The following is a 17,609-nucleotide window of genomic DNA, read 5'->3' on the forward strand; positions in this document are numbered from 1 at the left end:
AAGTGTTTTAAGTTTTGTCAGTTCTGTCATAAAAAGTTGAAACTTCACTATCACAAAAGACTAGCAAACTTGTGCGCAATCAGCTCTTCCTGCTGAAGTTTAATAACAATTTTAAACATATCTTCACGTTCCCATTGAATATTTCTATATTTGTAGCATGCAGCTTGTCTGTCCAACATGATGTAGGATGGCATTTAACATTTTCTTAGTATTAAACAAACAATGTACAGACATGTTCTGTGTCAGATGAGAAAAGTAGTTTAGCTGCAGATGCAGTGGTTTTCATTACACAGTAGATGGAGCTCCTGCTCTGTCACAACACTCTGAACAGTGTGAAATACATTAACTGCTCAACCAACAGCACCTTTGGGATCAAAATGGGATAGGACATTTTTTTACAAACATAAATTATTTAAATTAACTATACTTAGTAGGTTTCTTGCTAGGCCCTATAACTCCCAACAACTGTTACTCCCTCTAGAATAATTACCATTGATTCTCAGATCATGAACCATGGAGCTGAACTGAAACCAAAAAGGATCATATTTGCAGGGCTGGATAAAGTGGCAGTTTGGGTGGCAAGGCTTCTCCTGCCATGAGACAAGATGTGAACCTTGTCTTAGGCAGCAGCAAGCGTCTAGTTATCAGGGGTGGCAAAAAGCCACCTCTGTAACTTTAGGAGCCAAATTTCCAGTTTTTAGACTGGAAAATCGGCTCAGCTATGGCAGCAAGTGCAATAGCGTTTGCTGCATTATCAATGTGCCCCCTTTTTGACCTGCTCCATCGCTAAAGTTTTAAGTGTAGAGCGGAAAAGGTGGAGCAGCATCGGGGGTTCTGCTTCTGGCGGCAGCTGCCCCCAAATAGTTGCTGTTGTTGTTGATAGGAGACTGCTAAGATTCAGTGTAGATAAGTGTAATATTATGCATAAGGGTTTCAAAATATGCAGACACTAATATCTTTAAAGGACAAGTCAACCCCAAAATAAAAATGTGCCTAATGCACTTATTAAAATTGTTCAGTCCTTTTAAACTTATTTATAAAAACAATTACTATTGAAAGTGCTTGCCCTACTCTTAGTTGTTACTTTTTAAACAATGTTGCAAAAGTCTTAGTTTAACAGTCTGAAGCACCAGGACAGAGAATAGAAAGGGACAGACACTGCTTTCAATAGCAATACATATACAAATAACTTAAAACCTTAGAAAATTCGTAATGAATGTATATTGCAAAATTGCTTAGAACAGTGGTTTCTTTTATTGGCCAGAATATTTTTTTTGGGTTGACATTCCGTTTAATAGGACTCAAATAAATAAATCCTTTAGACAACTAGACCTAGAAGTAGTTGTCGATACAGTAGAAAGAGTTCAGTGTATTTTAGAAAGAGATGGAATAGAAGTACTAATGCTTAAAAGGGTTATTCACCTTTGAGTTAAGTTTTAGTATGATACAAAACGTGGTATTCTGAGACAATTTGCAACTGGTTTTCATTTTTTATTTGTGGTTTTTGAGTCATTTAGCTTTTTATTCAGCAGCTGTCCAGTTTGCAAGCTCAGCAATCTGGCTGCTAGGGTCCAAATTACTCTAGCAACCATGTATTGATTTGAATAAAAGACTCAAATAGGACTGAATAGAATGATGAGTAATAAAAAGTAACAATAACAATAAAGTTTGTAGTCTTAGAGAGCCTTTCTTTTTAGATGGGGTCAGCGACCCCCCCATTTAAAAGCTGGGAAGAGTCAGAAGAAAAAAAGCAAACGATTAAAAAACTAGAAAATAGAAAGAAATAATGAAAACCAATTGAAAAGTTGCTTAGAATTAGCCATTCTATAACATACTAAAAATTAAGTTGAAGGTGAACCACCTCTTTAGCCTTACAGGTGTGAGGTCCTCTGCTTCCATTCTAAATAGAGTGGCAATATACAGCCCAGGACAATGGTCTCCTGCTTGTCCAAATATGGCATGATTGTATTATAATCCTGGCGAAAATATATAGTGAATAAAGTACCCCCTCTTGTAAAATATAAGGATATTATAAGTTACCGAGGAGTTTCATGACCATATTAAAACACGAGCCGAAGGCAAGAGTGTTTTTATACAGGTCATGGAACTCCGAGGTAACTTCTAATATCCTCATATTTTGCAACTGGGGGTACTTTATTTATTATAATACGAAGATTTCAGTGAGTCATGTGACAGAAATGACATCAGAACTCACTGTTTCTAACTGATGACATCAGAACTCACCGTTTATAAGGATATTATGTACAAGATTTTCATGGCTTTTGTGTATTTTATATATATATATATACATATACATGACCCAAGCAATATCTGAACTATTCAATATGAATATTAGTTTTTCTACAGGGCTGATATGATCATATTTCCTGGTAAATATCTCCTTTAGTTGGTAAGATGTTGCTTGAGATAGGAGGAAATTCTAGGCAGCCAAGATCCTTATTAATCAAGTAAATGAGTGTGCGAGCAGCCACATAACACAGTGAACTGTAGGCCAAGGACATACTGGTTGGATCAGCCAACTTTCAGCCAAGGAGCAAACATATGATGGGACTCAGTACTAGCAGTTATGTCACTATAAGTACATTACAGACTCATGACAAAGACATATTAAGATGTCTCAATTTCCACCGGTATCCACTGGTGAAGAATGTAAATTCCTTTTTGAGTTGCCATGTGTCACACTATCTTTCTTATTTCCTTCTCTTTAATTCCTTATTTTTTTCCTTTGCATGACACAATAATTTAACAAGATTTTTTGTTCATGTGAGTGCTTTTGATCCCGTTCTTCTGATTCTCCCCTTTTCTTCTTTCTTTCTTTGCTCTTTAGCTTTTTTTTCCTGTATTTCTTACCCTCTGGATCCCAGAAATCTTTCCTCTGCTCCTCTTTTTCCTGCTGCTGCCCTCCTGCCTGTTGGGCAATTTCTACCCTCCCGGAGTGTGATTTTTATAAAGTTCCAAAAGGTAAATCATTGTCTTAATGTGGTTAATGACTCACTCCCCATCTCGGTACTTAGGCAATTCTCATCTTGTCTGTCTATGTGGCAGGTAATTAAATATAAATAACACATTTTATATATTTTCAAGGCTAAAAGACTCAAGATTTATAGATAATTTTAGAAGAATTACTCCCATATATAATACAGGGCACTAAGGAGTAGTAACCCATAATAAACAATATGATGTTTGCCTTTAAAACATCTGATCAGTAAATTCTACCTGCTGATTGGTAGCTATGGGTTAAAGCTCCTGGGCAAACATAGTGCCTTTTATTATATAACCCCCTAAGAGCCTTTATATACAAGGAATAGCTATAGTGCAATGATACCAGGTCCCTAAACAGAGACATTCTGTAGTCTGCACTGATTGATATCCAGTGGTGTAACTAGAAGTTACCAGCCCCCTCAGACAAATTATATTAGGGATCCAATTAACATTGTTACAAATATATACTGTATCTAAAAATCAGTGTCACTGCCCCCCCTGTAGACTTCATATTAAGACATCACCATTTTAATATTATCTGGTCCTCAAACATGTTTTTAGTTAGGTCATGGGCCCACAACAGGGTCTTCCATCTGAAGATGTTATGAAGATAATGTGTGCATGCTCCTGAAAGGGGTGATCCAAAAAAGTTATTTTAAACTCCCATGAACTCCAAATTCGACCAATTGCAATTTACTATAAAAATCGGGTGAATGGGATCGACCTGCAAATTCAAATCAAATTAGATTCGAGTTTTTAAAACTCGATTTGAGGTTTTTTTCTGCGAAAATAACTTGAATGTCTGGAAGGCTGCAAAAAACTCCAAATTGATCCCAGGATGTCTTCCATAGGTTAAAACAGCAACTCAGCAGGTTTAAGGTGGCAAATAGTTGAATTTGAATTCTTAAAGGGCTGGTGTATGATATATTTTGAAAATTGAATTCGAATTTTAAAAAAAAAATCTCGAATTGAATTATAACAATTCCCTAGTTGAATTTGACAGTTTTGGCCATAAAAAAATTCAAATTCGAATTTCAAAAATTTGAATTTTCAATTAGACCCTTGATAAATCTGCCTCTTATTATGTTGTAGAATGGGGAATTCTAAGCAAGTCGAATTTGACAGTTTTGGCCATAAAAAAATTCAAATTCGAATTTCAAAAATTTGAATTTTCAATTAGACCTTTGATAAATCTGCCTCTTATTATGTTGTAGAATGGGGAATTCTAAGCAACATTTCAGTTGGTCTTCATTATTTATTTTGCCCCTGATGAAGACCACCCATGTGGTTGAAACGCGTAGGGCCAATTGGCGATATGTACGTTTTTGATACAATACATTTTGACTTTTATACTTGAGTGTGGAATCCCTATGTTTGATTTTGGACTTAATTCATTAGGAGGCTTCATTTGGGCAGTTTCCATGGGATTTGCATCTCAGCAATGATTCAAGAATTTGTTGTGCACCTTCCAAATTATAGTCTTCTGACTACAAGGGATGGCATGATGCTGTAGAAAAAAAACACATCTCTAGGTGATCCCAAACTTTCCAACACTAGTGTATGAATATATACACATACATTCCTTGTGCTTTTGGGTGATGGAACACATTGAGCTTTGTTGCCCTTCTAATCTGTAAATCGCCCAAAACGCATTAAAGCACCACAAATAGATTGTCCCAGCGCCTGTTAATTATGTATTTTTGGACTGCTTAAAAGAGTGGCCTTTAAAGTGCCATTGGCCTTTAAGAGTAAAAACATTTTTAAATTGAAAACTGTTGTGCTCAAATTAAGGTCAGAAATTGAGGTCAGAAAGCTGAGCAGGTTTGTTATGCAGATAAGTCACATTAAATTATCACAAGTATCACAAAATACTGAAATCAAAATATTCTCTGTCATGAATGACACTACACTACAGTTTTTTTACATTTCTAGAATGAAAAAGTTAAGAGTTTAGTAGAAAATCCTCTTTCACAAAACACTCAAGTTAGATTCAAACCCAGAACTTCAGCTTTACGAGCCAAGAGCTCTACCCACCAAGTATCTGCACCACTGCACCACTACAATTCTTTGTAAAGATATAGCACTAATGTGTTTATAAAGAGCATTACATGAGTCATATCCAGCACTTGCAGACAGAGATCATGCTGGAAGTTGGGATTGTTGGTAACTACTTCTGCTCCAACTTACCTGAGACACAAACTCATTATCAAGTGCCTCTCTCTTACCTGGACAAAAGAATATTTTTTAGCAGTTTTCTATGTGAATGTAACTGTATATCAGTGTTGTTCAACTGTAAAATTGTTTGTCCCTTTAATTAAGCGTTATTTTAGGGAAGGATATAATGCCAATAGTGATGCAAGATGGTAACATAAGTAAGAGATGGCCACTGTATGACAAGATGGAGACAGCAGGATACAACAATAACTATAGGGCAAGATAGGGAAAGATGGTGACAGTGGGCAATATAGAGACAATAGGGTAAGATAGAGAAAATCGGTGAGATGGAGACAGATGGGGATAATAGCCTCTGGGAAAGGACTGTTACTGTGGGATAGCAGGTATTGTAGGAAAAGATGGTGCCTATAGTAACAGTGGGATAATAGTCTCTGGGAAGGGACTGTGACTGTGGGATAACAGGTATAGTAGGGAGAGATGGTGTCTATAGTAACAGTGGGATAATAGTCTCTGGGAAGGGAGTGTGACTGTGGGATAGCAGGTATAGTAGGGAGAGATGGTGCCTATAGTAACAGTGGGATAACAGTGTCTGGGAAGGGACTGTGACTGTGCGGAAGAAAGTACAGGTAAAGGATCTGTCAACCAGAACCTCATTATCCAGAAAGCTCTGAAGGACTTCTCCCATAAACTCAATTTTGTATAGCAGAGGGGATAATCTCAACTGTGTTTTTACCTTATATCTCCACAGGTGGCTGGGTGTCAGAGTGGAGTTTGTTGGCAACTGTGTGGTCCTGTTTGCTGCTCTGTTTGCAGTCATTGGCAGGGAACACCTAAGCCCTGGGCTGGTGGGTCTGTCAGTGTCCTATGCATTACAGGTATGTCCAAACCTTAAAATCTTGTGTTCTTCCTAAAACACTAGTTAATAGTTAACAGTCATGTTGCACTAGAGGCATTAGAAGAAATAAATCCAGCAAACGCAACTCAAATTGCCATCAAACAAGTTTCTCACTTTAATCCATAAATGGTTTTATTTCATTGACTCTGCAGGTAACAATGTCCCTAAACTGGATGGTGAGGATGACTTCAGATCTGGAGACCAATATTGTAGCTGTGGAGAGAGTAAAGGAATATGCAGAGAACGAGACAGAGGTACATATTACACTACGGGTCAGATTTATTATGCGGTGTAAAATACGGCACAATAATTTGCCACACATCACCAGGCATCGGCGTATAAAAAACAGCATAAAAACAGCGTAATATTTTTATGCACTTTTTCTTTGAGCAACTTCCTCCAGAACTTTATTACAAATGTCTGACGCAATGTAAAAAAACAACCGCAAATTTAGTGTTCGATGGTATAAAATATCAAACACTTTGATAAATTCGCCATCTATTTTACACCGCTTTTTACACTGTTTTTTCTGTGAATTTCATTTTACACAGCATGATATATAGGCCCCTTAACATTATCCCCATGTTTATTCAGTTAATTTGAACTAAGCAGATCTTTTAATGAGCAATAACTGGTTCATTTGTAGGCGCCCTGGCACATAGAAGAGAAGAAACCGCCAGAGGACTGGCCTAGCAAAGGGCAAATGGAACTGATAAACTATTCAGTCCGGTACAGAGCTGGTCTGGATCTGGTGCTGAAGAACTTACATCTCAAAGTAAACGGAGGAGAAAAGGTAAAATGGAACATGTTACGAATAAGGGAGGTGGTTCATCTTTAAATTAACTTTTTATAGAATGCTACTTCTAAGCAACTCTTCAATTTTTTCTTTTTTATAGTTTTTGAATTATTTGCCTTTTTTCTTCTGACTCTTTCAATTGGGGATCAGTGACCCCATCTAAAAACAATTGCAAGTAAAGGTGGCCATACACAGGGAGATCCGCTCGTTTGACGATGTCGCCAATGCGAGCGGATCTCTCCCCAATATGCCTGCATTGAGATGGGCATACATTGTTATGGCCCAACTATGGAGGCGATACGGGCAGTCGGATCGCAGGACCACATCAACGAACAGATGCGCCTGTGATCCAACTGGATTTTTTACCCTGCCGATCGACATCTGCCCGACTTTCGACCAGATATCATTTGGGGATGGCCCCACACACGGGCCGTTAAGCTGCCGACCCTAGCAACCAGATGGCTGAAATTGAAAACGGCAGAGCTGCTGAATAAAAAGCGAAATAACGCGAAAACCACACATAATAAAAAATGACAACCAGTCGCAAATTGTCTCAGAATATCACTCTCTACATCATACTAAAAGTTAATTTTGAGTTGAACAACCACTTTAAAGCAACCTTCGGTTTTAATCTTCAATTTGTCAAATCAACTGTATAAACAGTTTTCTGCTGCTTTGTTATCCTTATCTCTGGTGGGTGTGGTGCCAACTGACTTGGCTTCATCCTCCATTGCTCTCAAGCTGCCTGGCCATAATCTTACCTATCTCATCTCATAAACCAGTGGTAGTGGCCCAGGCACTAGTGATGGGCGAATTTATTCACCAGGCGCGAATTTGCGGCAAATTTGCGCGATTCGCCGCTAGCGAATAAATTTGGAAACGCCTGAGAAAATTTGCCAGAAAAAATTCACAAAAAAACAGGCGCCGGCGTCAAAAACGAGACGCCGGCGCCAATTCGTGAATTTTTCGCCGTTTTGCGAATTTCGCAAATTTTCCGTGAAGCAAATTCGCCCATCACTACCAGGCACTATTATTTCCCTACAATGAGCTTTAATAAAGCATGAGGGGGACTGACAGTTTAGAAACAAGTGATTTTATAGGTAGTTTCAACAGGACCATCCCATAATATTGCTCAAAGAGATGCCAGAACACTCTAGGGGTCCCTTACTAAGTGCAGGGCAGGGTGCACAGTGCAAAAATCTGGGTCAATCCAGCATGTTTTGCACACTTTGCACCCTGCACTTCTCTAAATTTCTGCAGGTCATAATGTGAGCCATCTGATTTTTTATCCTTAGGTAGGAATTGTTGGCAGAACCGGGGCTGGGAAGTCTTCGATGACCCTTTGTTTGTTCAGGATTTTGGAAGCTGCAGAAGGAATAATTAAAATAGACGGTGTGAATATATCAGAGATTGGTCTCCATGATCTCCGTTCCATGCTTACTATTATTCCTCAGGTAAGGCCCACCCTATACAACAAAGACAACCCTATATACGTAAATCAATCAACCAGATAGCTACAAGATACAGCAATGCCATATCTCATGGAGTTCTCCAAATTGTGAAAAATAAACATATCAAGCAAAGCCCAAGCATTCGGCACAGCAGATCCCATACTTGCTTAGAGCAGGTTACTTTAAGGAGATTATCCAAGTTCAATTGAGATTGTATTTACCATTGTGAATAATTTTTTTCCTGAAAAAATCTCTAAATTTGAATTTTTGCAAACAGTAATGACAGAGATGATCCATACATAAAGGGTTGCTTTGAATATCCTGCTATATTTTAGGACCCGGTACTCTTTTCTGGAACTTTGAGAATGAACCTTGATCCATTTAACAAGTACAGTGATGATGAGCTCTGGAAGGCACTGGAGCTGTCAAACCTGAAGAAATTTGTTGCGGGCCAGCCTTCCCAACTGGAGTATGAATGCTCGGAGGGTGGAGAAAATCTGAGGTTTGTTACGTAATTACATGAGATTTTTGATGAGCGAAATGTTTTGCAGCAAAAATGACGCTCATAGGTGAAAAAAATGGTGCCGCGGCTAAAAAAATTGTCGCTCATAGACATCAATGCATTTCGGGAAATTTACTCTGTTTTCCAACTTTTTGGCATCCATCACTACACACAATATCAAAGTACCCATTTATAACCACTATGATGCTGCCCTTTCCTTCCCAATTAGAACTCTAGACCACTTGTGTGCAATGGGCTTTAACATTTTGCTCCCACGTTTTTTATACTGGAATTCATGGAAGGGATGTTTCATTGTGGTAATGGGAGGGCAGGAGAGGAGGGTTGTGATCTCTGGCAGACAGGGTCCTCTGAGTTGACAGCCCCGGTGGGCTCTGGACCCCCTGTATCACCATGATGATATCCCATTTAAAAAAAATACATTTTCTGACAATGGCTTTAAAGTTGGATGTAGATTTATGAAATATAGAACCAGGGAATGCAGAAAGACCCAGCCCTTTATACTAGATATGATTGGATGTCAGTTCATCCCACTGGTTTCACCAAAGTATGAATCTGAAGTCTTCTTCATTCTCATGAAATTGTGTCTTTGTAGGAGATAAAGTTGATATATATATATAAAATATGCAACATCTTCTTCCACTGTTCTGTTGTAGTGTTGGACAGAGGCAGCTGGTGTGCTTGGCAAGGGCTCTTCTAAGGAAAACCCGCATCCTTGTCCTAGATGAAGCCACAGCCGCTATCGACTTGGAAACCGACGATCTTATACAAATGACTATTAGGACTCAGTTTGATGACTGCACGGTGCTAACCATTGCCCACCGACTCAACACCATCATGGATTACACCAGGTTCTCTTTATTAAATACAGTATTTACTGTTCTGCAGATGCATTGCTATTTCTCAAATATGTGCTTGCATTGAATTTCTTGGAGGGGTTTTAAATACATAGATACTTTCTGCTCTGTATCCAGGACTTCAAACATTTCACAGGGGGTCACCATCTTGGAAAGTGTCTGCGACACTCACATGCTCAGTGGGCTTTGAGCAGCTGTTGAGAAGCTAAGCTTAGGGGTCGTTGCAAATTATCAAGCAGAAAATGAGGTTGGCCTGTAATATAAGCTGATGCTACAGGGCTGATTATTAGATTCTGATGCTAGTTGCACTGGTTTCTGTGCTGCCATATAGTAATTATCTGTATTAATTACTAATCAGCCTTATATTGTGACATTTCTATTCTATGTGTACTGTATATTGTGAGTGGGCCCCTAAGCTCAGTAAGTGACAGCAGCACAGAGCATGTGCAGTGAATCAGCAGAAAAGATGGGGAGCTACTGGGGCATCTTTGGAGACACAGATCTTTACTGCTAAAGGGCCGTGGTTGCCTTGGGCTGGTACAGAAGCTCAGAATGTAAAGTACATTTTTAGTTCTCCTTTAAGCCTCTTTATTAGCCACAATGACTGGTTCATGTTGGAAGGCAAGGTTGTCTAGTTAGAGGCCTTTGTCTGGATTTGTCCCTTGGAATAGTGAAAGTCTCCAACACACCACTATGTGAATGCTTGATCTAGTACTTAAATGCCCCAGCTGCTCCACAATGACATCACAATATATCTAAAAGATTGGGAAAAACACACGCTACTCTTTGGGGAGTCGAGTCACACCCTTTGAAGCTTGTGCTATCCATCTTGTAGCAATAAATGCATTAATGCTTTTACACTTAAATTGCAAGATGTGCTGGATATGGTCCCCCCCGCCTTGGCTTCTCTAAATTACATCATCAGTTTGTGATGATGTAATCAATAATCTGTTTTGGAAATTTAGATTTCTTTGTCTAAGAACACTGCTAATGCTTTTGCAAGTGCAAAGGCCATTCCCTTTCAATTCTCTCAGCCTGTCTGAATCTAGTGAAATCTATGAAATAGTAATGACATCATAGTGATATTGTCATTATCTTGTTACTGGTTCTGGTACTTGAAGGTGGATATACTTTGGCTGTTCTGGCTTTGGCTGTCATTTGTCCTTCATTTTTTCTTTCTTATAGTTTTCGCCTTCTTTTTTTATTTCCAGCTTTCAAATGGGGGGTCACTGACCCCATTTACAAAACAAAAGCTCTTTAAGACTGCAAATGTATTGTTATTGCTACTTTATATTACTTATCTTTCTATTCAGGCCGCTCCTATTCATATTCCAGTCTCTTATTCAAATCAATGCATGGTTGCTAAGGTAAATTGAACCCTAGCAGCCAGATTGCTGAAATTGAAAACGGCAGAGCTGCTGAATAAAAGTTAAATAACCCAAAAACAACAATACAAAATGAAAACCAATGCCAAATTGTCTCAGAATATAACTTATTAAAAGTTTATCAAAAGGTGAACCACCCCTTGACGGGTTACTTACCCTATAATTGCTAACTCATTGGCAAGAATGTTTTTTAATTGCATACAAGTTTGTTTGTTTCTTAAATTTAAGTTGCCATTTAAATTGGCAAAAGAAAGAAGAATCGTAAAAAATGTGAACAGTTCATTGACATCTTTATAACAAACTCTTCTTGGGTTTTTTTGTCCTTGCAGAGTCCTCGTTTTAGACAAAGGGAAAATCGCAGAATTTGACACTCCGACCAATCTCATAGCATCAAAGGGAATTTTCTATGGAATGGCAAAGGATGCTGGGTTAGCCTAATTGTTACTGTTATTACACGTATCAGCAAAATCATTTCAAGGGATATTTTTCTATACGTCCATACTGTACATACTGTTTGGAAAACTGTTTATTTTTTACATTTTTTTTATCACAGTTATAATGATATAGGGCTAAACTATTTTGTACATAAGATTTTGTGTTCTGTACGGAAACTCTACATTGAAAGAGAAAGGACAAGAGATTTTTATTCCTGCCTCTGAACATGGGATGTGTGTGCCAGAAATGTTTATTTACAAAAATCCTGCAAAAATAAATTATATCCAATTTTCTTATATTTTTCTTATGTTATTAGCATTTCTAACAAAGGGCCTGGCCAAAAGAAAGCTACCGAACAAATACCATTAATCCAGGGCAGTGTAAGGATTTCATATTTTTTCCTTCTCCTTGAGAAATATGCACTGTAAATTATGCTCACCCACAATCCTGGGATTGGCACTGACAAATATTATATCAGAAATAAGGTAAGACTTATGTAACAATCTGAAGGGAACCCTGGAATAACCACCAGCTTGAGCTCCAGTATTTCTCTGCATCAGTTGTGCATTTGCTTGTTATTTAGAAGTGGAGGTGGGCCGGATACACTGGTACCAAGCTCAACCAAAGTGCAAGGAGCGTCTTTGAACACAAGTGCCTTTAATAAATGTCTATATGAGATTGTGCTGTTAACAAATGTAGCCCACCCTGTTTCACTGTGGATTTGTAACTGTGTGTGGAGATTCAGATTCCTTGCAGTAAACTTTAACTTGTTTATTTGACAGGATAGTGTTAGACAGTAATAATCCCTCCAGGGGAATACAAGGTGCTCCAGGTGAAATAATACACAAGACCAATCATTTGTCAGAGCAGCAGCAATATTACTCAAAAGATAATTACCACTAACACTAGGCAATATCCTGATGAACAATCACACTTGGGTTTCTCAGCCTGGGGTCTTGTATCTTGGCACCTTATTTGCTCCTCACCCACTGTATTCAGCCTGGGGTCTTAGTACCCTATCTGGTCCTCATCTCACCCACTGTAGTCCCTACTCTAGTGGTTTACACATCACGGGATTCTAATCCCACTACTACTCCTCGTTCGAGCCACATCTGCTCACTAACTACCCTGTGCTGACTCTCACTCCTAGAGTGACTATAACCATTTTCACTATCACTGAATAACTCTATCTGGCTTTTCCACCGGCAGACATGGATCTGTAATACCTCCCAGTGAGGCAAGGTCCCAGGAAAGACTCTGAGCACATGGAGCTAAACCCCTATATACTTTAAACTACTGCCACCTAGTGGACAACCCCATAAACTAATATAGACCCAGGAAAAGGGACATAGTTGCCTGAGTTAACTAAAGGACCCTTAGGTGTCCAATTACCAAGGGGAGACTGTCTGAGTAAAAGTACCCAAACCCAGGACCGCCATCAGAAATCGCAGGGCCCCATACGACAAAATGTCCTGGGCCCCCTTAGCTGCACCCACCGCAAGCCCCACCTACAGGTCTGCCTTCCCCACCCCACAGTAAAAAAAAAAAATAATATTGGTGGCTAGGGTTCCCCCATGTTAATAAAAAGATATTGGTGGTCAGGGCTCCCAATAAAAAAACATTTGTGGCCAGGGCCCCCCCATAAAAAGTATTGGTGGCTAGGACCCCACATGAGGAAAAAAAATTGATGGCCAGGCCCCCCCCCAGGGCCCCTTAAATGTCCATGCCTTCCCGAAGTCAGCAGCTCTCAGAAAGATGGGGGTCTGGCTAATCAAGTAAGTGTGGCGTGCTGGGCCCCCTTACCCTTTGGGCCCCCTACAACTCTCCCCCCTGTACCCCCCTGATGGCTGCCCTGCCCAAACCTCAGGGTCCCTATACAAATATTGCACTAAATTAAATTTAAAGGAAAAGTAGAGATCTGATGTGTTCTAAATAGAATTGTGTGAATATGGAAATATCTAATTGTCCATTAAGCTCCATGAAGTTCCTGCATCCTATCTAGATCATAGATAGCACCACCCCTTTAGCCCAAACTCTATACATTTGTAACCAGCTGAATTCTAAAACTACACAGAGGGAAAGACAGAAAAAAAGACGATGAAAAGAGAAGAAAATGGCATAAAGGAAAGCTGAAAACAGGTCAGTTCAGAATGAGCAGTGGTGGATAAGTAAAACAAATGAGGGCTCATTAATAAACATTCACAAATTGTTTGTACTTGAGGTACTTGAGCCCATACACACACCTTATATCATGTTTTGGACGCCAGTGATTTTGTGCAGCTCGCTCCAATAAAGAGCATGTAAATTTGTCTGCAAGGTCCAAAGTACACAGCCCACATACACAAGGCTGCCCTGGAGCCATCTCCCTTGAGAAGATGTTACTTCCAGGGTTTTCTTAGGGGCAAATTCATCAAGGGTCGAATATCGAGGGTTAATTAACCCTCGATATTCGACTGGGAATGAAAATCCTTCGACTTCGAATATCGAAGTCGAAGGATTTTGCGCAGATACTACGATCGAAGGAATAATCGTTTGATCGAACGATTAAATCCTTCGAACTATTTGAAGGATTTTAATCCAAGGATCGAAGGATTATCCTTCGACCAAAAAAAGTTAGCCAAGCCTATGGGGACCTTCCCCATAGGCTAACATTGGGTTCGGTAGCTTTTAGGTGGCGAACTATGGGGTCAAAGTTTTTTCTTAAAGAGACAGTACTTCGACTATTGAATGGTCGAATAGTCGAACGATTTTTAGTTCGAATCCTTCGATTCGAAGTCGTAGTTGAAGGTCAAAGTAGCCCATTCGATGGTCGAAGTAGCCAGAAAAACACTTCGAAATTCGAAGTTTTTTTTCTTCTATTCCTTCACTCGAAGTTAATGAATTGGCCCCTTAGTGTGTTGTAGCTACATGCACACTGCCATAAACACACTAATGCCAATATTGCTGATGTGTATGTAGTAGGGATGAACTGAATCCAGCATTCGGTTCGGTGTATGCCTGGCTGAACCGAATCCTTAAAATCATGTGACTTTTCGTCACAAAACAAAGAAGTAAAAAAAATTTTAACCACAGACACAGTGCACAGTTCTCTTTTTTTCCTTCCCATTCCTGATTTGCATATGCAAACAATGATTTCAGTTCAGTATTCGGCCCGAATCTTTCACAAAGTATATGCAGAATCACAAAACTTGGTTCATTTGGTTCATCCCTAGTATGTCATAAGTGTCAATTGTCACAAATTGTGGAAATTTGTGTGAGTTTATGTGCCTAGTGTATTATTGCAATCGAATTCTTAAATGAGGCCAATGGTGGAAGCAAAGGGGGAGCAGAATGTATAGAGAAGATGGGATGAAAACAGTAGAGCAGAATGAATAGCACATATAAGAATGAAAGACAGGGGAGCACAAAGTATAATACCATAACAAATGTAAGGTTTGGTTCACCACTTCCAATACTCCAATGTTTTTAGTTAGTGGATGCTTTGATTGGGTTGAGTTCTAGTTCAGGTGGTTGTCTCTGTTACATTCCAGTGATGTAAAGGAGTTTTGAAATGTGCATGTAAAATGTCGCTCACAAAGGGTTTCCTGATTCTTTTGGCAACGTCCTCCTTTGCTTCTCTGCCCACCACCCACATATACATCCCACCCCATCCTCAAAGGAAAAACAAAGGTAGAACATACCCATGGAGAGATGTTGTCAACATGGTCTACATGGTCTTTCGAAGAGCTGGCACAGATCTAGAGATCTTTCATAGAAAGAAATTCCTCAATAACTCAAGGTCTACAGAATATCTGCCAACCACTGCTTTCTATAAGAGTCCCAAGTTAAAGTGGACCTGTCACCCAGACACAAAAATTTGTATAATAAAAGTCCTTTTCAAATTAAACATGAAATCCAATTTCTATTTATTCATAGCTGTTGTAAGCTCATTTAAAAATCTCAGCTGTCAATCAAATATTGTCTGCCCCTCCTCTATGCCAGTGGCATAGAGGCGGGGCAGACAATTACTTTCACTTTCCATTCAGCACTTCCTAGATGTCACTGCTCTCCACATATTCCCCCTTTCTCTTTACCATTTAATTGTGTAACCAGAGCATGGGGATGGAAATCGGGTCCCCCATTCTGGTGCACAAACAAGATTCTGAGATGATACAAGACTTGTCTTAATAACAGTGTCCACAAAATGGCTGCTGCCTGCTTGCTATAATTTTGTAATCCCAGACTGAAGGAAGAAAGAATTAAATAATTTATATAGTGTAATTAAAGTTCATTTTGCTTGACTAATGTGATAAAATAGGATTTTGAATAATTCTTTTGGGTGATGGGTCCCCTTTAATCAGTTATGATAATATGGTCAAACAGTGAGCTCCTCCTGACTATTTCTTTTGTTTGAAGGATGCCCTACATAAGTGTTGCCACACAAAGGATAACGTTGGTTTTACATGCAACACAATATATTGCTTTTTTGATGCAAAAAGACCCCTGGTGCTGGTATCTTTTTCTCTACATGTGCCCTGCTTCTACATGCACATATTTATATGACTACAGTAATAACAATTGATCTAAATACTTTTTAAAATCAATATTTTATTATCTTTTCAAGCCGATTGTGTGAATAAACACTGTCAGATAACTCTAGTGAAAATCTTAAGCTACTCAATGCAGTAGCCAATCACAAGTCAAAACACTATCAGCAAATGGAATTAAAAACAAAAGAACAGTAAATTATTCCAATAGCTAGTTCAAGTGTTAGTGAGCTGGTTATTAGAGTGGTGAACTGGAGGCCAGAAGAGGTCCCCTGGATGGGTGCAAAAATTATACATAAAAATTATATAAAGATTATACATTTGTACTCAACAGAAAAATAGAAAATATAGAAATATATAGTGAATAAAGTACCCCCTCTTGTAAAATATAAGGATATTATAAGTTACCGAGGAGTTTCATGACCATATAAAAACGCGAGGCCGAAGGCCGAGTGTTTTTATACAGGTCATGGAACTCCGAGGTAACTTCTAATATCCTCATATCCTCATATTTTACAACTGGGGGTACTTTATTTATTATAATACACAAATTTCAGTGAGTCATGTGACAGAAATGACATCAGAACTCACCGTTTATAACTGATGACATCAGAACTCACCGTTTATAAGGATATAATTTACAGGATATTCATGGCTTTTGTGTATTATATAGACATAAAAACATACACATAGTAGGTCAATAGATTAGTTATTTCAATAAATAGTACACAAGTTTACTAACATGTGGGTCTCAATCGATTTTACAGAGTGGAAAAAACAGACAGATGATAAACAGATTATATACAGCCTGATACAGTCAAATTATAAACGAATAGATACAGTTAGAAGGATGTTAAATACAGACAAGCAAGACAAATAGAAGAAGAGAGAGGTGGATAAGTAGATGATAGATAAGCGAAACATAGAGATAAATATAGCATCTAGAAAAACAGGACCATTAGGCTCACAAACAAATTGGTAAGGGAAAAATAAGGACTATTTACTAACATTTTATTAAAAATCCTCTACAGTTTAGTGATTTTTATTAAATTAGCAATGTCTCCACCTTAATCTAACTACACTAATCCAATAGTTAATTGCTGTTGATTACTGCAAACCTGGCCAAGACAAATGAATAAACCTCAGGAAAAACAAATTATGGAAGACAAATCCCTCCCTTCGCTTAAAATTAAGATCAGTGCTGTAACTACTGGGGGTGCACCTACTTGGGGCCTGACAGCAGGGCAGCCATCAGGGGGGGGACAAGGGGGAGAGTTGTAGGGGACCCCGAGGGTAACGCTACACTTGATTAGCCGGCCCCCCATCTTTCTGAGAGCTGCTGACTTCGGGAAGGCATGGACGTTTAAGGGGCCCTAGACACCAATTTTCTTATAATGTGTGGGGGGGGCCCTGGCCACCAATTTTGGCCACCAATTTTTTTTTCTCATGTGGAGTCCTAGCCACCAATATTTTTTAATGGGGGGGCCTCAGCCACAAATGTTTTTTTATGGGAGGCCCTGACCACCAATATCTTTTTATTTTTTATTAACATGTGGGAACCCTAGC

At 38.9% G+C, this 17,609-nt stretch overlaps 1 protein-coding gene across 2 annotated transcripts in view; it reads left to right on the forward strand.

The window, feature by feature from the left end:
• Positions 1–11,813, forward strand: part of abcc3.L (ATP binding cassette subfamily C member 3 L homeolog) — a 57,601-nt gene extending 45,788 nt beyond the window's left edge. Inside the window, exons 25-31 of one of the 2 annotated variants that reach the window (XM_018235402.2) lie at positions 5,927–6,053; positions 6,226–6,327; positions 6,720–6,866; positions 8,165–8,323; positions 8,656–8,822; positions 9,497–9,691; positions 11,412–11,813. In XM_018235402.2, the coding sequence (XP_018090891.1) occupies positions 5,927–6,053; positions 6,226–6,327; positions 6,720–6,866; positions 8,165–8,323; positions 8,656–8,822; positions 9,497–9,691; positions 11,412–11,520 (1,006 nt within the window). In that variant the 3' untranslated portion in view covers positions 11,521–11,813. Of the gene's footprint in view, positions 1–2,848; positions 2,983–5,926; positions 6,054–6,225; positions 6,328–6,719; positions 6,867–8,164; positions 8,324–8,655; positions 8,823–9,496; positions 9,692–11,411 lie in introns of those variants that run through there. The other variant, XM_041575982.1, reaches the window with a different exon arrangement.
• The last annotated feature ends 5,796 nt before the right edge of the window (positions 11,814–17,609 follow it).

Source organism: Xenopus laevis, chromosome 9_10L (assembly GCF_017654675.1).
Source record: "Xenopus laevis strain J_2021 chromosome 9_10L, Xenopus_laevis_v10.1, whole genome shotgun sequence".
NCBI classification, from domain to species: domain Eukaryota; kingdom Metazoa; phylum Chordata; class Amphibia; order Anura; family Pipidae; genus Xenopus; species Xenopus laevis.